This window comes from Diceros bicornis, chromosome 3 (assembly GCF_020826845.1).
Source record: "Diceros bicornis minor isolate mBicDic1 chromosome 3, mDicBic1.mat.cur, whole genome shotgun sequence".
NCBI lineage: Eukaryota > Metazoa > Chordata > Mammalia > Perissodactyla > Rhinocerotidae > Diceros > Diceros bicornis.
In genome coordinates, this window is record NC_080742.1 from 26,017,369 (window position 1) to 26,042,459 (window position 25,091).

The 25,091-nt window shown below is 35.1% G+C and overlaps 1 protein-coding gene across 4 annotated transcripts in view; it reads left to right on the forward strand.

Moving 5' to 3' along the window:
- The window catches only part of DBF4 (DBF4 zinc finger), a 30,602-nt gene that overhangs the window by 2,711 nt on the left and 2,800 nt on the right, over window positions 1–25,091 (forward strand). The window contains exons 3-11 of one of the 4 annotated variants that reach the window (XM_058524985.1): window positions 5,073–5,252; window positions 7,238–7,288; window positions 7,781–7,850; window positions 8,064–8,140; window positions 16,328–16,364; window positions 17,171–17,216; window positions 19,856–19,984; window positions 20,652–20,772; window positions 23,664–23,788. In XM_058524985.1, coding sequence (XP_058380968.1) covers window positions 5,073–5,252; window positions 7,238–7,288; window positions 7,781–7,850; window positions 8,064–8,140; window positions 16,328–16,364; window positions 17,171–17,216; window positions 19,856–19,984; window positions 20,652–20,772; window positions 23,664–23,788 — 836 coding nt within the window. The remainder of the gene's footprint in view (window positions 1–5,072; window positions 5,253–7,237; window positions 7,289–7,780; window positions 7,851–8,063; window positions 8,141–16,327; window positions 16,365–17,170; window positions 17,217–19,855; window positions 19,985–20,651; window positions 20,773–23,663; window positions 23,789–25,091) is intronic. The other 3 variants (XM_058524993.1, XM_058525005.1, XM_058525014.1) reach the window with 3 other exon arrangements.

Here is a 25,091-nt window from a genome sequence, read left to right on the forward strand (position 1 = left end):
TTTTGCAGCTTTCTCAAATATGATGAATAACCTGTTAGCCCTTCTGATCTAAATAAGTGATTTTAGATTTGTGTTTTTAGCAGTGGAACCCTTCAAATAAAATCATATTCAGAAGTCCAGTGTGTAAAGCCGGTAAATATAGAACTGCTCTAGCTAAAACAGCAGTATAGAAGTAGTGCAGAGACTGCTTGCCTTGCCCCCTTGTTCTCTCCTGTCATCCCCACAGCGGTTCCTGAGGCAGTTTGCAAGAAACAAATTTTGAATTAACTTAGGCATCAGATAATAGTTGAGAGACTTTTGGCTTTATACACTTTAAATTTTTATCCTAAAATGGTTTGAAGTAGACCAATGAAGTGAGGTGTTCCTTAATATGTTTATTAAGGGCATAAGTTTCTAGATTTTCCCCTAACGCTGTGGATTTTCAACTGAATTTGATTTATTGACTTTGGTCTTTAATTGCTCTTTAAAAAAAATTTTTTAATCAAATTCTGATCTCCCCCTACACTATCTTTCCAGTAATTGAATGATGTCCTAATTTCTGTCCCTAGCACATTACCATTTCTATCACTATAAAAGACTTTTGTTGTGAAGATCCTAACTATAAAGGAATTTTTACTTCTAGACATTCATTTAAGTGTTAAGATTAAACTTTAAGGAATATTTAGTTGAATAGATATTCCTTGAATAAATTGTGCTTATTACTTAATTGTTAGGATTATTTAGGCCCTTTATCTTTTTGTAATTTATCTTTCTTCATATTATTACCAGTGTTGTCCTTTTCTTTAATGTCTACTTTAAGCATTTGTTTTCTCTAGTCTTAATGAAAACATCTAAATACCCCATTTATCTGGAGAGTACGCTTCTGACAAATTTAAGCACTGAGAGCACAGCAAGTGAAGCCTGACATAATGGGGAATATCTTTAATAATAGCAAGGAAAATAGCTGTTACAAAACCATCTAAAAAGGACATGGAACCAACCACATTTAGGTCCATGTCTAAACAGTTTGGGCTAAAACAAGGCAGTTAGAGAAGAAAAGAGATGTAAGGGCAGATACCTTACCATATTATGAACTTGAAGACAGAGTTACTTGTTTGTTTATTGTGATCTTGAGTCATCAGAAAACAAGTTTCGAGTTTACTCTTTAAAAGATGTAGATTCAACAATAGGTAATGAATTGAAGACCATAATAAAATTAAGTCAACAGTATAGGGCACAGTATTAAGTGTTTTGGTAGATTCAAAAATGAATCTGATGTCCATCCTGCCCTCAACTTCTAATCTAGGTAGAGATGGCATGGGTGCAATTAATATTAATACAATACAGAATGTCAAGAAGAGGGAGAGATTACTTCCAACTGAGGAATCTTGAAGCCCATTGTACAGACACAATTTGAACTCAGCTTTGAAGAATGATTATGGTTTGGGCATGTGGAAATTCATTCAAAAATTATTCCACCAGTGTCTCCCATATGCCAGCACTATTTTAGATGCCGAGGATGCAAAAATAAGTAAGATGTAGTGTAGTCCTCTAGGACTTCTCAGTCTATGGGAATATCAGACACCTAAATACATAATTTATGGTATAGCGTTGTCAGTGCTTTAACCGAAATTATATCAAAATTGCCATTAGAATACAGAGATAGAAATGATTGACTCTTCCTTTAGGAATCATAGCAGGGATAAAGTTTGAGTTGAGTCTTAAAAGCCTAGTAGGAATATACCAGGCAGAATGGACAAACTAAATAGAGGAAAGAGCATATTTAAAATATATGTGTGGTTTGTTTGAGCAACTGCTGGTATTGAAATGTAGCTTGAGCTTGGGGTTTAGATGAGGGAAATGGCAAGAAACAATGTTATATTGGGGCCATATTGTAAAAGACATTTTATTCACTACTTAAGAGTTATAACCTGAGCTATAGGAAATGGAAAACCAAAGGAAATGTGTGGTACTAGCATAAGGACAGACATATAGACAAATACAATAGAATAGAAAGCGGAGAAATAAACCCTTGCATATATAGTCAGTTGATTTTCAACAAGGGTACCAAGACCATTCAGTGGAGAGAGGACAATCTTTTCAACAACTTATGCTAGGAAAACAGGATATCCACATGCAAAAGAATGAAGTTATACCCTTACTGTACATCGTATGCTAAAATTAATTAAAATGGATCAAGTTCTAAACATAAGAGCTAAAATTCTTCATGTAAAATATAGAGAAAAATCTTCATGACATTGGATTTGGTGTTGATTCTTTGGATATGACACCAAAAGCACAGGCAACAAATGAAAAAATAGATGAATTAGACTTCGTAAAAATGAAAAAGGGTTTATATATCAAAGGACACTGTCAGGAGGGTGAAAAGACAACCCACAGAATGGGAGAAAAAAATATTTCCAAATTATATATCTGATAAGGGATTAATATCCAGAATATATAAAGAACTCCTACAACTCAACAACAAAAAACAACCCTGTTAAAAAAGGAGCAAAGGACTTGAATAGACATTTCTCCAAGGAAGATATACTAAAGGCCAATAAGCACATGAAAAGATTTCAACATCACTAATCATTAGGGGAATACAAATCAAAACCACAATAAGATACCACCTCACATCCGTTAGGATGGTCATTATCAAAAAAAAATAAGTGTTGTCGAGGATGTGGGAAAACTGGAATCCACTGTGGGTGGGATTGTAAAATGGTGCAGCTGCTATGGAAAATGGTATGATGGTTCCTCAAAAAATTAAAAATAGAATTACCATATTATCGAGCAGTTCCACTTCTGGGTATATACCCAAAGAGTTGGAAGCAAGCTCTTAAAGAGATAGTTGTATACCTGTGTTCATAGCAGCATTATTCACAATAGCCAAAAGGTGGAAACAACCCACATGTTCATCAGCAGATGAATGGATAAACAAAATGTAGTATATACATACAATGGAATATTATTCGACCTTGAAAAAGAATGAAATTCTGGTCTATGCCACAACGTGGATGAACCTTGAAAACATTGTGCTAAGTGAAATAAGCCAGGCACAAAAGGACAAATAGAAGATTCCACTTATATGAGGTACCTAGAATAATCAAATTTATAGAAGCAGTAGAATCGAGATTAAAAGGGGCTGGGGAGAGGGGAGAATGGGGATTTATTGTTTAATGGGTACTGTTATCAGCTTGGGGTGATGAGAAAGTTCTGGAAATGAATAGTGGTATTGTTTGCACAACATTGTGAATGTACATAATGCCACTGATTGTATGCTTAAAAATGATTAAAATGGTAAGTTTTGTTATATATATTTTATCACAATTTAAAAAAAAACGTGTAGGAGGGCCAGCCTCGTGGCTTAGCGGTTAAGTGTGCGCGCTCCGCTGCTGGCAGCCCGGGTTCGGATCCCAGGCGCGCACCGGCACACTGCTTCTCCGGCCATGCTGAGGCTGCGTCCCATATACAGCAACTAGAAGGATGTGCAGCTATGACATACAACTATCTACTGGGGCTTTGGGGAAAAAATAAATAAATAAAATTATTAAAAAACAATTTTTTTTTTCAAAAAAAACGTAGGAGATTGGGCTTCTCATGAAAAATTGGAACCTCTGGCAGTACTAGGGCCACATATTTATGAAAATGAAGAAAGTATTTGATGTGTAAATTGTTCATTTATATTCCTCCTGGCCCTTGTAGGCATTTGAGTTTGTGATCCTTGGAATAAACGTGGGTACTTAGTTTATTTACTGGTTGATGAAACTGTTGCTTAAGAACAAAGGAATTAGTGATTTGCATTTAACCAAGGGGGCCACTGGTCTTAGTAGCAAATTCTACTTAATGCTTAGATGAAATTAACTCATCTATTACATACTTTGCTTCATTTTTTAAATTATCCCCATTTATATGAGATCCTGTAGAAATTAGATATAGCTGTTTAAAATATTTTACCAGTCTTTAATTTATGAAAATAGTTAATGATTAATAGTATTTATGTCTACCTAGTTTAATTTTCCTGTCCTTGAATGGGAGTGATCTTCAATAATATTGACTTTGTTACATGTGTTTATAAATTCAGGCATTTAAGCAGTGGTTTTAAATATTTTTGTAGGGAAATTCTCTTCAAACAGTCTTAACACTCTTAAGGGTAAGGGTTCCCTCCTTCCCATTAGTTTAAGTCTTATGGAAAGATGTTATAACTTGATCATTTTGAACTATGCTGTCCAAAACAGTAGCCATTAACCACATGTGAATATTTATTTATTTATTTATTTATTTATTTATTTATTTATTTATTTATTTATTTATTTATTTTGTGAGGAAGATCAGCCCCTGAGCTAACATCTGCCAATCCTCCTCTTTTTGCTGAGGAAGACTGGCCCTGGGCTAACATCCATGCCCATCTTCCTCCACTTTATATGGGATGCCGCCACAGCATGGCTTGACAAGCAGTGCATCAGTGCACACCTGGGATCCGAACCAGTGAAGCGGAGCGCACCCAACTGCTTATGCCACTGGTTCGGCCCCCGCACGAGTGGATATTTAAATTTAAGTTAATTAAAATAAAATTTTCAATTCAATTGCTCAGTCACATTAGTTACATTTCAAGTACTCAGTAGCCACATGTATCGAGTTGCTGCCATACTGGACAGTGCTGATAAAGAACATTTCCATCGTTGCAGTAAGTTCTATTGGATGGTACTACTTCAGAGCATTGACTTGAATCAGAATACCTGTGTTCAAATTCTATTACTACTGGTGTAACCTCAAGCAAGTCATTTAACTTCAGTTTTCTTCGCCACAAAATGTGGATAATATTAGTACTGTGGGGTTGTTATGTGGATTAAATTAATTAGGATATATAAAGTATTTAAAAATACTATCTAGCACATGCTGTTGTTTTTATGTTGTTGTTGGAACTCCAACTGTACTTCCTCAGAACTCTAGGTTCAGAAGAATACAGTATAAAAACCACCAATTTACTAAATATTAAAATGCATCAAATTGGCATTTTACCCGTGCCTAGTATATGATACAGTTTATGGTTTATATGACATACCTAAAAATACTTTGTTTTCCTTTAGCGAGTTGAAGAATTTCTCAGCAAAGATATCAGTTATCTTATTTCAAATAAAAAGGAAGCTAAATTTGCGCAAACCTTGGGACGAATTTCTCCTGTACCAAGTCCAGAATCTGCATATACTGCAGAAACTACCTCACCTCATCCCAGCCATGATGGAAGTTCATTTAAGTCTCCAGATTCAGTAAGTCTGTTACACATGCTTTGAGACTCTCAGAAAGGCTGTATCCTGAGGAGCTCATGATTTTCAACAGTAGGCTGGCAGCAGAGTTCACTTAGGTAGAACAATATCTTCATTATGTGTAGCTTTCCAGTTAATAAGGTTGCTGTCTTACAGAACAGTGATTTTTCTCCTAATAGTACTTGTGTAGTCATACTCTGATTCCTAAAATATACGCTTGTGTTTAGGGATGGCTTTTATGTTTTAGAATATTTTACCACTAAAAAGTAACAGCAAATCATGGTTTTAAAGAGGAAATAGAAACCTTTTGTTTGTTTTAAAACGGGAGTGAGCAAACTATGGCCCCTGGGCCAAATCTAGCCTGCTGCCTCTTTTTTACAGCCTTTGAGCTAGGCATGGTTTTTACTTTTTCAAATGGTTGAGGAAAAGTCGAAAGAATATTTTGTGACAAGTGGAAATTATACGAAATTCAGATTTCATTGTCCATAAAGTTTTATTGGAACACGGCCATACCTATTCATTTTACATATTGATTGGTTGCTTTCCTTGTATAACGGCAGAATTGGATAGTTGCGACATAGACCACGTGGCCTGCAGAGCCTAAAGCATGTACTGTCTGGCCCTTACAGAAAAAGTTTGCCAACCCCTGTTCTAGAATTACTGACATCACTTCCCTACCACTCCATTGCCAATAAGTTGGAAGATACAGTGAAGGATCAATTGATTTAATTGGGTATGGAGAGGGGAAGAGATTGAAAAGTAAGAGGTTTATCTCATTTTTCTATTGAAATGTAATTATCCTTTTTTAATATTCTTCTGAACTTATCTACTGTAGCCATTTGGGAAGCAGGAAAATGGGGGGTGGGGAAGCAGAAGAAATGAGTTACATAATAGATATCACTTGAGAAAAGGAACAAATACATAGAAGGAAAAAAGTTGAAGAGGAGACCAAGGAAGACTCATACATTCTTTCAGTTAATGCTTTTTTTTTTGGAGGAGCAGGATTATATACCAGTGACTAGTTCCAAATTAATTGTTGCTCTTAGCATTTCAATTGCTTTTCCTAGTATTTTATTTAAAAAGTGAAATACCATGTAAAAACACTATATACAGTTTAACTGTTCATATTCTTAGATGTTCAGTTTAATAGGAAACTAAAATGTAAACTTATTTAATTATAGATAGAATTTCAGAGAAACCTATTTTATTTTTCATATTGGATAGAATTTACTATGGAACTCACCTTGGGTCTCATTCGATTGAGTTAAGTTGCTCCACCGAAAAAGGAAGAAACAAGCTTTTTTTTTTTTTTGTGAGGAGATCAGCCCTGAGCTAACATCTGCCAATCCTCCTCTTTTTTTTTTTTTTTTTGCTGAGGAAGACGGCCCTGGGCTAACATCTGTGCCTATCTTCCTCCACTTTATATGGGACGCCGCCACAGCATGGCTTACCAAGCAGTGCGTCGGTGCGCGCCCGGGATCCGGGCCAGCGAACCCCGGGCCGCCGCAGCGGAGCGCGCGCACTTAACCGCTTGCGCCACCGGGCCGGCCCCGAAACAAGCTTTTTAATAGATCTTATTACAAAAGTTCTAAGGAAATCACTTTTTATCATACTTTTTTTGGGCCGGCCCCATGGCTTAGCGGTTAAGTGCGCGCGCTCCGCTGCTGGTGGCCCGGGTTCAGATCCCGGGCGCGCACCGATGCACCACTTTTCTGGCCATGCTGAGGCCGAGTCCCACGTACAGCAACTAGAAGGATGTGCAGCTATGACATACAACTATCTACTGGGGCTTTGGGGGGAAAAAAAATAAATAAAATCTTTATCATACTTTTTTTTGTGTTGATAGTTATTAAGACTTGTACCAATAAAATTTATCTATTTTAAATTTTATGTATATATTAAAGTTTATAAATTTTATTTATCTTTTTAACCTTTTTTCCAATGAGGCACTATGTTGTAACTTTTTATGTTCTCTGGTCTTTTTATAGGTGTGTTTGAGCAGAGGAAAATTATTAGTTGAAAAAGCTATCAAGGACCATGTAAGTAGGAACTTTTAAAATTCACAGTGCATTACCTATTATTAATAACTCAAGTGGAAAAAGAGAGATGTTCTTGAAATCTTCCTTTCCTTATTTTTAATAGGAAAAGCGTAAATATCAGCATGTATCTAATTTTACAAAGAACAGAATCTGCTTTTCCTGAAGAAACATCTCCATCTTGTGGCCTTTTAAAATATTACTGGAGACTTCTGAAGCTTGTGGCATTTTTGTATTTTTAAATGAAATAATTTCTTAAAACTATTAACTGTAAGGCTACAGTGTGCATTAATGGTCAAGAATATGGGAATATATTAAGCAGGATTGATTTGAGAAATTCCAAAAAAAAAAACTGATGTCCTCGTTGCTCTTGTAACTGTATAGGGTTTATTCTGAGTAACCCTCTCAGTGACATTAAGCTTTAAGTAATTTTTTTAATTTAGCTCATGTAACATATAATTTCCTAGAAAAATTATTGAACTTTTTTTTTTACAGGATTTTATTCCTTCGAATAGTATATTATCAAATGCCTTATCATGGGGAGTAAAAATTCTTCATATTGATGGTAAGGTTTTTATAATTGGTTTTTGACAATATTTGTTATACATAGCCATCTCTGTCAGTTGGTTCCTAATTTTACATAACAAGAATTCTGATAGCAAGAGATAACTGTAGTGGTAATTCTTTCATCTAAATTTAGTATGATTATAAGAAAAGAGCAATATTTAACTACAAAGGTAAAAATGCTAATCTTAAACCCTTCTTTCCTTTAATAAAGACATTAGATACTACATTGAACAAAAGAAAAAAGAATTGTATCTACTGAAGAAATCAAGCACTTCTGTAAGAGATGTGGTATGTTATTTTCCTTAATTTTTAAACTAATTAAACTAATCAACCTTGGTTTTTATTTACATATCTATAAAATTTTTCTTGAGAAGTAGAAAATATTATTGCCAGGGTATCCTAGGGGTAAGCCTGCATACTATATGCATGTTTCTGTTATTTGAATAAATTTTGTATCATTTAATTTTAGGACTTAATGAGGTAAGAGTTGCCACCTGGATGGTGGCATAGTTTTTGTTTTGTTTTTTTTTTTTCTTTTTCCTCTTTGGTTGCTGCTTCTTTATAACAGATACTTTTGTTCATTCTGAAGGAAAACACCACAATTAGTCTATTGCATAAGAAGTTCCTATTATAAATAATATATTCCTTTTGGGAACATAAATAGGAAATATACTGTTCAACTGCTGTAGAATGGTGATATAACAAAATCTTGTTATATAGTATGACTGTCTGGCCTGACCTCCAAATTTTTGTAAAATAAGCACATTGGGCATTACACTCTGTTAGACCTAATGTTCTCGTATCTTCAGTCTCTTCCATTTTTACTAACTTCCTCCTTGAAGCCTCTATACAGAATCAAGCCTCTTCTGTCCTTTAAAACAAATGCATTAAAACCTCCCTTGATCTCATGTCTTTTCCTAACTACTATCTAATATTTATATCATCCAAACTTTTTTTTTTTAATTTTCTTTTTTTTTATTTATTTATTTTTCCCCCAAAGCCCCAGTAGATAGTCGTATGTCATAGATGCACATCCTTCTAGTTGCTGTACGTGGGACGCGGCCTCAGCATGGCCGGAGAAGCGGTGCGTCGGTGCAGGCCCGGGATCCGAACCCAGGCCGCCAGCAGCGGAGCGCACGCACTTAACCGCTAAGCCACGGAGCCGGCCCCCAAACTTCTTAAATGTCCACCTGTTTTGTGTGTGTGTGAGGAAGATCAGCCCTGAGCTAACATCCATGCCAATCCTCCTTTTTTTGCTGGGGAGGACCAGCCCTGAGCTAACATCTATTGCCAATCCTCTTCCTTTTTTTTTTTTTTTCTCCCTTTTTCTCCCCAAAGCCCCAGTAGATAGCTGTACGTCATAGTTGCACATCCTTTTAGTTGCTGTATGTGGGATGCTGCCTCAGCATGGCCGGACAAGCGGTGTGTCGGTGCGTGCCCAGGATCCGAACCCAGGCCGCCAGTAGTGGAGTGTGTGCACTTAACCGCTAAGCCAGGGGGCCGGCCCCCATTAAATGTCCACTTTTATACTTTCCATTCACTCTTCAACTTATGAGGTATGAAACTACTGAACAATTTGCCAAATCAGGTTAGCATTTTTAAAACCAGTTATATTGGTTCTCTCAGCTAGCATTCCTTTCCTCCTTGAACTTATCTATTTTCTTCTGAAACTTCTTTCATCTCTTAGCTGTCTCATGGTTTTTATATCTCTCAGACCATTCTTTCGTGGTCTGCTTTTTCTTCACTCAATCCTTGGATAACTAGAATCTAAAAGGATAATAAATTTTATAAAAGAGTGTATGTAAAGACATGAAGTCGTAAGTAGGATGGCATATTTAGGAAATTTTCTGTATAATGCAACTTGACCTTTGAGTGGGAGAATGACAAGAGATGAAGCCGGAAAAATTAGCAAGTTCAGATAGGACCTTGCGCACTATATAAAGGAGTTAGATTTTTATCTTGAAGGGTTTGGAAAATTGTTGTGAGATTAGTAGTAGGAGAGTAACCTGGTTGGATAGGCATTTTGGAAAGATCATCTTATTGTCAGTAAAGAATTGTGCTGGCGAGACTGACGATCGGACAGTGGCTTTTGAACTTTCTTGAACTCAATTTTCAATAAGAAACATACTTTACATCATGAGTACCCTGTATATGCATGTGATATACAAAGATTCATAAAGTCTTCATGAATTTCACATTTTTAATAAATTCACATTAAGATATGAACAGTTTGCAGAAAGCAACAAATAATTTACTTAGTATTTAAATAAAACTGTTAATACTTTGTTTGGATGTCTTATTTATAAGTAAAATAATTCCAAATGGCTATTTCCAAATTTTTCCAAAATGATGGGTGAATATTCCTTTATTGAAATATGCTAAATAACGTATAGATTATCCCTACTGCGTTTTGTGGATTGTTTGGATTGTATATAGAAATAAACATGAAAATTTAAACCCACAAGGACATTTATGGACTCAGTACACGCACATATCATGTCTATCTATACACACACGCCTATGTATAAGTACATATCTGAAACAAGTTTCATGAAACAATGCTTACCCTTAATGTGCTTCATTACAGTATTTCTATAGTATTCGATTTTCATTCTACAAATACTAGTCACAACTCTAAATTGATTTTACAGCCTGCTAATAGGTTATAGTCCACAGTTTAAAAAGTACTCTGGGGTGTTATGTCAGTAATCAGGAGAAATGTTGAAAACCTACTTAAGCTGGTAACTGAAGGGGAGGGGAAGATCTGAAAGATACTTACTAACAGGTGTCAGTCCCTAACCAGTGCCTTGAATCTAATATAAACTCCATGAAGGCCCAGATATATCTTATCTTTTTCAATACTGGGTTTTGTTTACACATGTAACCCGTATTATTCATTCAGTATTCAACAAATACTCAGTGCCTGTTATGTGCGAGGCACTAGGAGTATTTGCCCTCATGAAACAAGGAAAACAATAAAAAGCTGGGATAAATAGCTGTGAAACAGATCCTACTTTTCTCCCTAAACTAAAAGGATAGGCATACCAAATACCTTCATAATCCAGGATGTGTAACTGGTTGACTTGGTTCCAATACTTGAAATTTTTTTCTTCTGTATGTGAGAAAAAAATGTTTCTGGAAAATTTTTGGTTTGCCAAGTACTAAAACATACAACTTTTTAATGAAGATGCCTTTATGGGTCTTGAATGAATATGTATAAATTTTATGTACACTAAATAGTGCATTTAAATTTTAAGACATTAGAGTCTCATAAATACTCTTGTTAGTATGTATCTTTTAAAAAAAATTAGTTGGATAAGTATATTTTGCTCCATTACTTTATTTAAAATGCTTTGAGTTCCCCTCCCCTTAGTTTAGCTGAAACTTCTTTTGTTGAGAATTTTTTGCATATATGTACATGAGAAATATTGGTCTTTTTTTTTTCTTTTGATGTCTTTGGTTTTAGTGTCAGCGTAATGCTGCTCTCATAAAATGCTGGGATGTATTTCCACTTCTATTTTGTAGACAAGTTTTTTAGAATTGGTTTTATTTATTTCTTGTTTGGTAGAATTTACCAGTAAGATTATCTGGGCCTGGAATTTTCTTTGTTGGAAAATTCTCAAATATGAATTCAGTTTTTTTATTAGATAGACGACATTCAGGCTATTTCTTTCTTGTTGAGTGCACTTTGGTTTGTGTTTTTGTATTTTTCAAGGAATTTGTACATTTTGTCTAAATGGTTGAATTGATCGCAAAAGTGTTTGTAATACTCCCTTAGTAAGTTAGCTTTTAATGTCCAGGGGTCTGTAATGATGTCTCCTCTTTCACTCCTGATATCATTATTCTGTCTTTTTTTTTTCCCTCTTGGCCAGCTTGGCTAGAGTTTTATCAATGAATGTTTTCAAAGAACCAGCTTTGCTATAAATTTCCTTTAAGCTCTGCTTTAGCTGCATCACACATTTTGTGTTGGATTTTTTTTTTATATATAGGCTTTATTTTTTTAAAGCAGCTTTAGGTTCACAGCCAAATTAGTGGAAGGTACAGATATTTCTCATATACCCCTTACCTCCATATACCTTCCCCCATTATCAACATCCCCCACCAGAGTAGTACATTTGTTACAGTCTATGAACCTACATTGACATGTCATTATAACCCAGAGTCCATAGTTTACATTAGTGTTCACTCTTGGTGTTGTACATTCTGTGGGTTTAGACAAATGTATAGTGATATATATCCACAATCATAGTATCATACAGAATAGTGTGTCCTAAAAATTCTTCATGATCCATCTGTTCATCCCTCTCTCCCCTGCTTACTCATAGCAACTACTGATCCTTTTACTATGTCCATAGTTTTGCCTTTTCCAGAATGTCATATAGTTGGAATCATAGTATGTAGCCTTTTCAGATTGGCTTCTTCACTTAGTAATAGGCATTTAAAGTTCCTCCGTGTCCTTTCATAGCTTGATAGCTTTTCATGACTTGATAGCTCATTTCTTTTTGTTGCTGAATATTCCATTTTCTGGATGTGCCACAGTTTATCCATTCACCTTCTGAAAGACATCTTGGTTGCTTCCAAGTTTTGGCAGTTATGGATAAATTACGGATATAAACAGCTGTGCACAGGTTTTTGTGTGGACATAAGTTTTTGACTCATTTGGATAAATACCAATGAACATGATTGCTGGATCATATGGTAAGAGTATGTTTAGCTTTGTAAGAAGCCACCAGACTGTCTTCCAAAATGGCTTGTACCATTTTGCATTCCCGCCAGCAGTGAATGAGAGTTCCTGTTGCTGATATGTTGGATTTTCATCTTCATTCAATGCAAAATACTTTAAAATTTCTTTTATGACTTATTCTTTGTCCTATGGGTTATTTGGAATTACATCATTTGTTTTTGAATAATTTGGAGTTTTCCACATCTCTTTCTGTTACTGATTTCTGTTTTAGTTCTGTTATGGTCAGAGCACATACTTTGTTTGATTTCAGTTCTTTTAAGTGTGTCAGGTTTGTTCTGTTGCCCAGAATATAGTCTTTCTTAGTGCAAGTTCCATGTGCACTTGAAAAAAATGTATATTCTGTTAATGGGTGAAGTGGTCTATAAATGTCGAATAGGTCAAGTTGGATGATGGTATTGTTCAGGTCGTCTGTATCCATACTGATTTTCTGTCTTGTTCTAGCCATTATTGAGAGAGGAGGGAGTATTGAAGTGCCAAATTTAATTGTGGATTTGTGTGTTTTTCCTTTCAATGCTGTCATTGTTTTTGATTCTTGTATTTTGAGTCTTGTTAGGTGTGTACACGTTTAATATTCTTATGTCTTCTTGGTGAATTGACATGAATTGACCATTTTATCATTATATGATATCCCTCTCTGTCCCTGTTAGTAGTTTTTCTTCTGAAGTCTGCTCTGCCTGATATAATATAGCTACTCCAGCTTCCTTTTGATTAGTGTTTGCATGGTGTATCTTTTTGATTCGTTTTACATTTAACATATCTATTTAAAATGTGTTTCTTGTAGACAGTAAAAAGTTGTCTTCTTATCAAATCTAGCAATCTCTTTTAATTGGCATGTTGTGACTTTATACTTAATGTAATTATCAATATCATTGAACTTATGCCTGCCAGTACACTAATAGTTTTCTTTTGTAGTCGCTACAGGATTTAAAATATATGTATGTAACCTTTCACAGTCTATTTTGAATTAATACTGTACCGACTTCAAATAAAATGTAGAAACCTTAAAACTTTTAGAGCCCTTTTACCTTCCCCCACCAATCTTTATAGTATAATGTTATTTTTATTACATGCGCATATATGAAAAATCCACCAGACAATGCTATCCTCTTTGCTTGAAAAAGTCATATATATTTTAAAGAACTTAAGAGGAGAAAAATAGTCTTATTTACCTAGGTGTTTATCTTTTCTTTTGCTCTTTCTTCATCCCTGAAGTTCCACAATTCCCTCTGATGCTATTTTTCCTTTAGCCTGAAGAACTTCCTTTAGCGTTTCTTTAAGAGCGGGTTTGTTGGCAGTGAATTCTCTTAGTTTTCCTCCATGTGAGAATATCTTTATTTCACCTTCATTCGTGCATGGTGTTTTCACTGGATAAAGAATTATGAATTAAAAGTTTTTTTATTTCAGCACTTTACAAGTGTTCCACAGCTATATATTCTGCCTTCCGTGGATTCTGATGAGAAATCTGCAGTCGTTCTAATTGTTGTTCCTTATATGTAATGTATCATTTTTATGTGCCTTCAAGATTTTTTCTGTGTCTTTGGTTTTCAGCAGTTTGATTGTAATGTGCCTAGCCATGGTGTACTTTGAAATTATTCTGTTTGCTGTTCACTGAGCTTCTCGAATCTGTAAATTTATGTTTGAAAAGTTTCCACTGTTATTTTGTTAAAATTTTTTTCCTCACCATTCTCTCTCCTCTCTTTCTACAACTCTGATAAGACTGTTAGACTTTTTTATATTAATTATAGCTAGAATGCTAGGTACTTGCTGGGTCCCTGAAGCTCTGTTCATTTTTTTTTCCAATCTTTTTTTTTCTCCATTCTTTTAATTGAAGATCTCTATTTATCTGTCTTCAAGTTCACTGACACTTCATTCTGTCATCTGTGTTCTGCTATTAAGTCTCATCCAGTGAATTCTGTATTTCAAATTATGTGTTTTTCAGTTCTACAATTTCCATTTGATTCTTTTTTATAGTCTTTTTCTGCTGAGAACTTACATCTTTCCATTCATTTTAAGTTGTTTACCTTTACTTTAAAGTCTTTTTCTGATAATTCCACCATCAGGAACATCTTGGGGTTGGCATCTGATTTTTCCCTCAAGAATTGATCATGTTTTCCTGGTTCTTAATATATCAAATAATTTTTGACTGCATATTAGACATTGTAAATGTTATGTTGTGTAGACCCCAGATCTATTATATTTATCTGGAGAACTGCTGATTTTCTTCTTGTTGCTGTCATTGCTTTAGCAGGCAGTCATCCAGTTTTGTTCAAACTGTCAGTTCTGTCTCAATTTCTGTAGGTGGTGATTCTAATCTCAGTTTCGGTTTTCTTTTTTTTTTTTTTTTAATTTTATTTATTTTATTTTTTCCCCCCAAAGCCCCAGTAGATAGTTGTATGTCATAGCTGCACACCCTTCTAGTTGCTGTATGTGGGACTCGGCCTCAGGATGGATGGAGAAGTGGTGCCTCGATGCGCACCCGGGATCCGAACCCGGGCCGCCAGCATCGCAGCTCGCACACTTAACCACCAAGCCACAGGGCCGGCCTCAGTTTCGGTTTTCAAAGACGGTTAGTTCAAGACTTGGGCAGTGGTTTAAATCTTAGTTCCATTTTCAAAGCCCTTGATATGCTTTGGGTCTGTCCTTAGCATATGCAACTTAGAGTTTAGCCTTGGAGTTAAGCCTGGCACTTAATATGAGTTTATACAGGAAATTAGGGAACCCCTTCTCCAGCTTGCTACTCTCTGTGGTTTCCCCTTTACTCTCCAGTCCACAATGGGCCTTCCTAGTTCCTCTGGTCAGAAAGACAGGGTTTCTCAATTTTAGCTGCCCGTGGCACCTTTACAACTGCAGTTTCATAACTGGGGCCCACTCTCTGGGCAAAACTGTGGGAGAAAAGAAAGAAGAAATGATACAGCGTTTCCCTTTGTACTCTTTGGACTGCAAGAGCCTGTTTCCTGGTTCTTTCTAGCCTGAAAGATGGAGTTTGTATAGGAATTTTAGCCACTGGCTCCACTGTTGCTGCCAACTTCGTAATTATAGGTCCATCCTCTACTCAACGTTGCAAGAGAAAAGGGTGGGGGAAATGGGAAACTTACCCCCTTAAAGGTAGCCTCTTAAAGTTTTGACTTCTCTCCTCAATATGCCTGCTTTTGTGTACTTTTCAGTTTGCAGGTAGTTGCTTATTGTATTTTGTCCAGAGTTTTTAATCAGTGGGATTTACAGACCATGTTGGAGGTATTTCATCTTGACTGGAATTGACAACTAATAAATTTTTTAATAATTCCTTTTTCAGTTTATCACAGAGGTTTTGCTGAATAAGGGCATAAAAATAACTTGCATGACTATTTTTAGATTATTTCATTAAGTGCACCTTTTCCTTATTGGTTGATTTCTTTTTGTGAAGACAAAAACAATTATAGCTAGAATCCAAAGTACTTGTTGGCTGAATTGTAAAAGTGAGCTTGTATTACTAAATTCCATGTTAATGGTTAAGATCTTTAATTCTTGAATGGTCATTGTTTCCTTTCATTTTTTTGGTTGAATTGATTTTTAAAAGCAAGTTCTTCTCTTTTTTCCCCCACAAAACAATAATCACCTTTATTTTATATAGTCCTTTTCCTCTGTGATGTTTTTATCTTGAGGATAGTGAGCAATTGTAGTTGCTGTTTCACGGTACTTTCAAATCCAGTATTTTCACTACACTTTTTTTTTTTTTTTTTTTTTTTTTTTAGGGGAAAAGAGTAGGTATTGGCACACAGAAAGCAAGAAGTAAGTATTTTGATATCCTTAAATTATGTGGTTAGTTTACTTTTAGGAAACAGAACGAATCATATAAAAATCTAAAAAATCATGTAAGCAACCCTTTAAATGACTTACTCAGTAGTTCTTAGCCTTTTTAGAACATGGACCCCTGTGGCAGTCTGGTGAAGCCTATGGACCCCTTCTCAGAGTAATGTTTTTAAAAACATTTTTGAAAAATCATTACGTTACAAAGAAAATCAATTATATTGGAATTCAGTTATCAGGATATTTTTAATAATGAAATAGTGATATACTTGCTTTTATTACCCATTAAAAACAAGTTCTAGCAGTGATTCTAATTGCTACTGTCGTTTTGAAGTGATAGGCATAAGTGATGCTTTGAGATATCTGTAATAACTAATATGATATGAAAATATCTGTTTCAATTGGTATCAGAATTACAGGCACTGTTAATACTACTGTGATCCTGTTGCTTATATGCAAAATTAGAGGAAATGTTAAATTTCGGTTAGAGGTTAGTGAAAATAAAAGTTGGATTTTTTTTTCCTGTTCCAGCTCATGATCCTCCTGCATTCTAGTCATAGATCCTTTGGGTGATCCATTCAGTTTAAGAATCTCAGAATATAGACAGAGTTTCAGTTATGTTGGAAATGGGTTGATATTGTAAAATACCTCACCTGAGGCTTAAAACTTAGAATTGAAAAGAAATGGATAATGGATACGTTGTTGGGGTTTTTTTAAGCTAGAGTAGTTTTGTTTAAAAAAAAAAATCCTGGATTTGTATCTGATATCATGTTTTGTATGTTCTCAAGCAGGTAGACTCAAAAAGCCTTTTGTAAAGGTTGAAGATATGGGCCAGTAAGTATCTAAGTTCAATCTGTATGATTTAAGTACAGTATTAAAGGAAAAAATCTCATTAAGCTATCTCCATTAATACTGTTAGGTCCCTTTATGTTAGGTATATGTTATACTAATATGTATGTAGCACAAGTTAGAAAGTAGTATTGGGGCCGGCCCAGTGGCGCAAGCGGTTAAGTGCGCGCGCTCCGCTGCGGCAGCCCGGGGTTCGCTGGTTCGGATCCCAGGCGCGCACCATCGCACTGCTTGGTAAGCCATGCTGTGGCGGCGTCCCATATAAAGTGGAGGAAGATAGGCACCGATGTTAGCCCAGGGCCGTCTTCCTCAGCAAAAAAAAAAAAGGAGGAGGATTGGCGGATGTTAGCTCAGGGCTGATCTCCTCACACAAAAAAAAAAGAAAGTAGTATTAATTAATTTGTGCTCAAGAACTGAATTTAGTTGGAGTATGTTGAAATATCTAGAGCAATCATGAGACCAACTCATTTTTTTAGTTTTTCAGATAACTGTTCACTGGCTACATGCAGTACCATATGATTTAGAACTACTTCTTAAAGATTGCATTACATTTGAGAAAAAGAAATTATTAGGTATTATTTGCAAATATGAAATCTGAGTATAATATCTAATTTGGTAGTTTTCCTAAACTCACTCTGAAGCCTTATACGGTAATCTTAAGACTAAAGATATAAGTAAATTTGGCATGGGAGAATTAGATTACTTTCTTTTGACTTTCCCATTAGTCATTTAGACATGAGTGATATAATTCTCTTGGATACTCACTAAGAGTATTTTAGTGAGTGACAAATTTGTTGTGAATACTTCTTTTTGTGAAACGTGTTACTATGGGGGAAAAAAATGCAATTCAAAATCAGGCCTAGAGAAGGCACCAATAAATGGAAAGACATCCCATGTTCATGGATTGAAAGACTTCATATTGTTAAGATGTCAGTACTACCCAAAGTGATCTACAGATTCAGTGCGATCTCTACGAAAATCCCAATGACTTTTTTTGCAGAAAGAGAAAAATCCATCCTAAAATTCATATGGAATCTCAAGGGAACTTAAACATCCAAAACAATCTTGAAAGGGAAGATCAAGGTTAGAGGTCTATACTTCCTGATTCCAAAACTTACTATAAGGCTACAGTAATCAAAACAGTTTGGTAATGACATAAAGAAAGGTATATAGACCAATGGAATAGAATAAAGAAACTAGAAATAAATTTTTACTTGTGTGGTTAAATGATTGTTGACAAAGATGCCAGGATCATTCAGTGGGTATCTTTTCAACAAATGGTATTGGGAAAACTAGATATCCACATGCAAAAAAATGAATTTGGACCCTTACTTTGTATACCATATATAAAATTAACTCACAATGGATCGGAGACCTAAAACTGTAAAATTCCTGGAAGAAAACATAGGGGAAAAGCTTTCTGACATTAGATTTCGCAGTGATTTCTTGGATACGACACTGAAAGCACAAGTAACAGATGATAAATAAATTGGACTACATCAAAATTATAAATTTCTGTGCACCAAAGGACACAACAGAGTGAAAAGGCAACCCATGGAATGGGAGAAGATATTTGCAGATAATATATCTAATAAGATGTTAATGTAAAGATCTCAACAACAGAAAGTCAAATGACCCAATTAAAACACGGTTGAAAGACTTGACATTTCTCCAAATATGTACAAATTGCAACAAACATGAAAAGATGTTCAACATCACTAATCATCAGAGAAATGCAAATCAAAACCACATCCATTAGGATGTCTGCTATCAAAAAAACAGAAAATAACAGGTGTTGACAAGGATGTGGAGAAATTGGAACCTTTGTGCACTGTTGGTGGGATTGTAAAATGGTGAAACTGCTATGGAAAGTAGTTGGAGGTTCTTAGAAAAATTAGAACTACTATATGATCCAGCAATTCCACTTCTGGGTATATATCCAAAATAATTGAAAGCAGGGTCTCAAAGAGATACTTGCAAATACATGTTGATAGCAGCAGTATTCACGGTAGCCAAGAGGCAGAAGCAACCCAAATGTCTGTCAGCAGATGAATGGATATTGTGGTGCATACATACAATGGAATATAATTCAACCTTAAAAACGAATGAAATTCTGACACGTGCTACAACATGGATGAAGCTTGAGGACATTATGCTAGGTGAAATAAGGAAAATACTGCATGATTCCACTTAATGAGGTACCTAGAGTAGTCAAATTCATAGAGACAGAAAGTAGAATGGTGGTTGCCGGGGTCTGGTGGGAAAGGGAGAATGGAGAGTTATTGTTTAGTGGGTACAGAGTTTCCGTTTGGCAAGATGAAAAGAGTTCTGGAGATGGACAGTGTTAATGGTTGCAAAACATTGTGAATGTACTTAATGCAACTGAACTGTAAACTTAAAAATGGTTAAGACAGTAAATTCTATGTATATTTTACTACAATTAAAAAAATTTTTTGATATGTTAAAAAAAAATATTAGGTCTAGAAATTGGGAAGGAAAGCCTAACTGGTTTCTGTTGTTTATTTCAGAGTCCAGATGAATTACGTGATTTTGAAATATAAGACTTCAAACGTGATTTCTTTCATCATAAAGAATCTCATGTATTTGTCTTTTTATTCTTTTAGACTTTATAGGCCATTTTATCTTCAGCTGACCAATATGCCTTCTATAAATTATTCTATTCAGAAGCCCTCCAGTCCATTTGATGTAGATAAGCCATCTAGCATCCAAAAGCAAACTCAGGTGAAACTAAGGTTGGTTTAACTTTCAAGTAATTTTTTATCTTTTTAAGCAAACATTTAAAATACAGTCATGCATCACTTAACGACAGGGATATGTTCTGAGAAATGTGTTGTTAGGTGGTTTTGTTGTTGTGCAAACATCATAGAGTGTACTTACACAAACCTAGAGGGTATAGCCTAGTATACACCTAGGCTATATGGGACTGGTCTTATGGGAGCACTGTCATATATGCGGTTCTCATTGACCGAAATGTTGTTATGTGGCTCATGACTGTAATTCATTTAATGCGTGGTGTGAGTGTGTGTGCATGTGTTTCTGGTTGCTATTAGGGTTTCCCCCCTGTATATTTTTAATGCCGCTTTGCTAGATTTGAAGTCTGAATCTCTCTTAAGTTTGTCACATTTAGAAACTTTAGATTGAGGGGGGATGGGGCTTGAATATTTGCAAATAATTAAAATATGTTGTTTCTCTTAAGTGATCTTAAATATTCTCCAGAATGACCATTTCATTCTTAATTTGCTTCTCAATTTCTTAAAAAGAAATATAGTTAAGAATTATTTGTTGATGGAAGACTCTGTATAAATTACAGCAGATTCTGTTTGATAGGTGAGGACTATGAATTTTAAAAATTATTCCTCATGTTCAGCAGTTAATTCTTTTACCATGTATTTCCATCAGAATCCAAACGGATGGCGATAAATGTGGTGGAATCCCAATTCAACTCCAATTGAAAGAGAAGAAAAAAAAAGGATATTGTGAATGTTGCTTGCAAAAATATGAAGATCTCGAAACCGTAAATGTGATTTTCTGTTTAGGGGGCTGATATTTATAAAACTATGAATAATATTTGCTATTTAAATTTTAGCTTATTCTTCTGATTGTGGTTTGCAACTTGATAGTTATTAAGTAGTATATATTTCTTTTTGATAGAGTTATCCTAAATTTTAAGAACTCAAAATTTTGCACAAAAGTGCGAAATTAAACTGATTGATGGGATCAAAGAACAGATGGTGGTGGCCTGAACTAAGCAGTGAGAGTAGAAGTAATGAGACACAGTCAGATTATGGATATAATTCAAAGGTGGGGCCAAGGGGATTTGCCAATGGATTGGATGTTGGGAGTTGAGAGAAGATGATGAGTCAAGAGTGACTGGAATATTTCAGACCTGAGCAATTAAAAAATGATCATGTGATTTACTAATGGGAGGATGAGAAGAAAGTGGAGATAATTCTTTAAAGTAGCAGAGAGAGAAATAGAATAGTTGGAAGGGTATATGGGATGAAGAGAAAGTTTTAAAAATGGGAACTGATACAGTTTGTAAACTGATTACAAAAAAAAAAAAGCAAGCATTTTGGATCCAGGCTGCACAGGTGTGAATCTTGGCTTCCTGTCTATGTTACCTTGGACAGTGCCTTGGCACTGTGCTTATTAAATGTTAGCTGTTATTATTTGAATTAATTTTTAAAATAAAAGGTTTGTTTTGGTGCTTGGTTTTGGTAGAAGATGGTGGGAAAGTAAAGGAGAAAGAATAATACTTGAAAATATCTGATTCATAAACTTTGTCTCAGACTCTAAATTGAAGTTTGATACATCAGTGCTTTGTGTCAGTTTTTTGTGTTTTGTTTATATAATAAAGAAGAATACAGTTAGTTTAAAATTATTTTTAGTTAGAAACTAAACTATCTCAGAAATAGTTCCTCTTCTCAAAAGTCAGTTTGAAAAGTTAAATTACAGATTGGTCCTGAAATTTTACTTTGCTGGTTTACTTTACTTTACCTTGGTTACTGTTGCCACAAGGAAGGAAAATTAGTGAAAGTAGATGTTGGGATTGATATTTTAAAATTATTATTATAGTTTTTCATGTCTATGCTTCTTAGTTACTAAGAATAAAGAAAATATTCTTTAGTTTTTTGAATCTTAGATTTCACAGTGATTGAGTTCCTTCTACCTATATCAAGACAGTTGTTTAACAAATTTTATTACTGGAAATTAAGCATCAAACAAAGCAAAACATATTCCCTACCCTTAAACATCTTAGGATCTGGCAGAGAAGACAGATATAAAACATGTATTTGCAAGTATGATGAGTGTCACAAAAGTGAAGTATAAAGTGCAGTGGTAATAAATAATGAGAGTACTTAATGTAGAATGAGGGACATAGAAGGCTCAACTGAGAAAGCAACATTTAAATCAAGACTTAAAGGATGAGTTAGAAGAGCTAGGAGGAGGTAGACAGGAGCTGTGCAAAAGTTGGAGGTTGTTTTTCGTTTTTCTTTTTTTTTTTTTTTTTTGTGAGGAAGATCAGCCCTGAGCTAACATCCATGCTAATCCTCCTCTTTTTATGCTGAGGAAGACCGGCTCTGAGCTAACATCTATTGCCAATCCTCCTCCTTTTTTTTTTTTTTTTCCCCCCCAAAGCCCCAGTAGATAGTTGTATGTCATAGTTGCACATCCTTCTAGTTGCTGTATGTGGGACGTGGCCTCAGCATGGCGAGAAGTGGTGCGTCGGTGCGCACCCGGGATCCGTACCTGGGCCACCAGTAGCAGAGTGCGCGCACTTAACCGCTAAGCCACGGGGCAGGCCCTGTTTTTCTTAATTTATTTAAATTAATAAATTATTTATCCTTCCAAGAAGACGAATAAACTGAGTTGGAACTTAAAGAGTTAGTGTTTCTTTTTAAATTTTAATTATTTCTTATTCATTTAACATTACTGGTCATAGATACTTTGTATGTGGTAAATTTTGCAAATAAGGAAGGAATACATAGATATTCCAGAATACTGTGTTTTTTGTGCCCACTGGAGAAATTAGTTTTTGCAAAAACAATCAGATGATCAGAAGTTAAAATTATATGAAATTAGGGAAACAGAAATGAGGTTCTTCCATAATCATCTTGGTATAGGCTTCTAGATATAATTCCCTGATCAGCTGACAGACAAATGATAGAATTAGCCTGCAGATTCCGCCTATTCAGAAAGAACTTTGTTTCCATGTGAGTTTTATCCCAATACACTGAATTTGTTTACTTTTGTTCTTTACCACTCTGAAGATTGAGAATAACTTCTCTGTACTCTCAGTGATAAGCACTAGGTAACTGAGATCATTTATTTCCTCATTCTCAAATATGTTCCTCATTTATGAATCTTTTCTTTTTTAATACTTCACAGCATTCATTGTATTTCATTTGTTGGTTTAATCTGCCTTCTAGATTCTTGTTCTGGATTCTTGTATGTTAGTTGATAACATTTCATTCATTTAATATTTTACAATCCCTACCTTACTTAGTGGTAATTGTATAATGATAAAGTAGTAAAGAGAAAAGTGTTTTCAAAAGTATTAGCACACTCTGAATGTTAAATGTGACTGTTGTTTTTCTCCGTCTTTAGCTTCATTTTCTGATATAGCTCATTTGTTTTCAGTTCCATTGAAACCACAAATTAGTACTTAATTTTTCTCATTGAAAAATGGGAGACTGTGAAAACCGAAGTAGTTTTAGGGGTTTCTCAGAAGTTGCTTTTATTTTACTTCTTAACTTTCTTTGAAGTTCTAGTAAAGGATATTTCTGGGGAAGAGTTATTAGGAACCTAATATTAGGTGCATGAAAATATTAGAAAACCTGAACAAAAGGTATCTGTTGGCTTAAAAATATAATTTTGTGATTTATATGCTTTTTTTGTTTTTTTTTTTAGCATCTTCTAAGTGAGCAACACAGAAACTTTGCACACAGTAATCACTACCAAGTTGTTGATGATATCGTATCTAAGTTAGTTTTTGACTTTGTGGAATATGAAAGGGACATGCCTAAAAAGAAAAGGTAATTTCAACCTAAGTTTTAATTTTACTGGAATACTAAACTGTTTTATTAAACTAAAAATAAATACAAGGTTTCCTGTTCTTAGAAGGAATGCATATTTTCAGGATGTAAATGTGGTTAAGAACTGAGTACTTGTTTCCTCTCGCCCTCTTCCTCCACTACCTGAAGTGCTTACCTTAGATTACCTTTAAGGTCCTCTTTTAACATTATAGTCTAAAAGAGGAGTTGGCAAATTTTTTCTATAAAGAACCACATAGTAAATATTTTAGGCTTTGTGAACCGTAAGATCTCTGTTGGCAACTACTCTGCTTTGCTATTGTACAATGAAAGCAGCCACAGACAGTATGTAAACAAATGGATGTGGCTGTGCTGCAATAAAACTTTGTTCAGAAAAGTAGACAGCAGACTAGATTTGGCCCATGTGCTATATAGTTTGTCAACCCCTGGTCTAGAACTATGAAGTTTACTATCTGCTCAGAGTAAAAAGAAAGCTAGAATTTTTAGTTAATCTTAAGGAGTTTTAAGAAGCCTTCCTCTGCTTACCTCTATTAAGTCTTCTTGATACTGTCACTAAATATTTTTGCTTAAACTCTACTTGCTGATAATATTTACTAAAGGTACTGACAGGACAAGTGTGAATACAGTGCTATTCAGTATACAACTGCACTTGAGAAAATGATCCTGGTAAGATTATTCCCATAAATCTAAAATAAAAAGAAATGCTTTCATGTGGATACACCCTAGAATTAGTGATAACTCAATAGGTTATGTAGATGTTATATCTGTTTTTAGACTAATCTTAAGGCATAAGGAAGATTAGAAGATATGATACCAAGCTACAGCTTCTGAACATTAACTAGAAAGTTTTTTGACTGTATCTAGGTAGAACAGTTCCTAAACCTCATATTTCTGTAACATTCATAATTGTTCATGACTGATTTAATGTGATATTTGAATAGGAGGCATATATTTCCAACTATTAAAACTATATGGGCAGAGGCACTGGCCTGGTGGTGTAGTGGTTAAGTTCGTTTGCTCTGCTTCAGCAGCCCAGAGTTCACAGGTTCGGATCCCGGGCGTGGACCTATGCACTGACTGCTTATCAAGCTCTGCTGTGGCAGGCATCCTGCGTATAAAGTAGAGGAAGGTGGGCACGGATGTTAGCCCAGGGCCAATCTTCCTCAGCAAAAAGAGGAGGATTGGCAACAGATGTTAGCTTAGGCCTAATCTTCCTCACCAAAAAAAAATTTTATGCACAGAGCTGACCCATGGTGTAGTGGTAAGTTCAGCACATTCTGCTTAG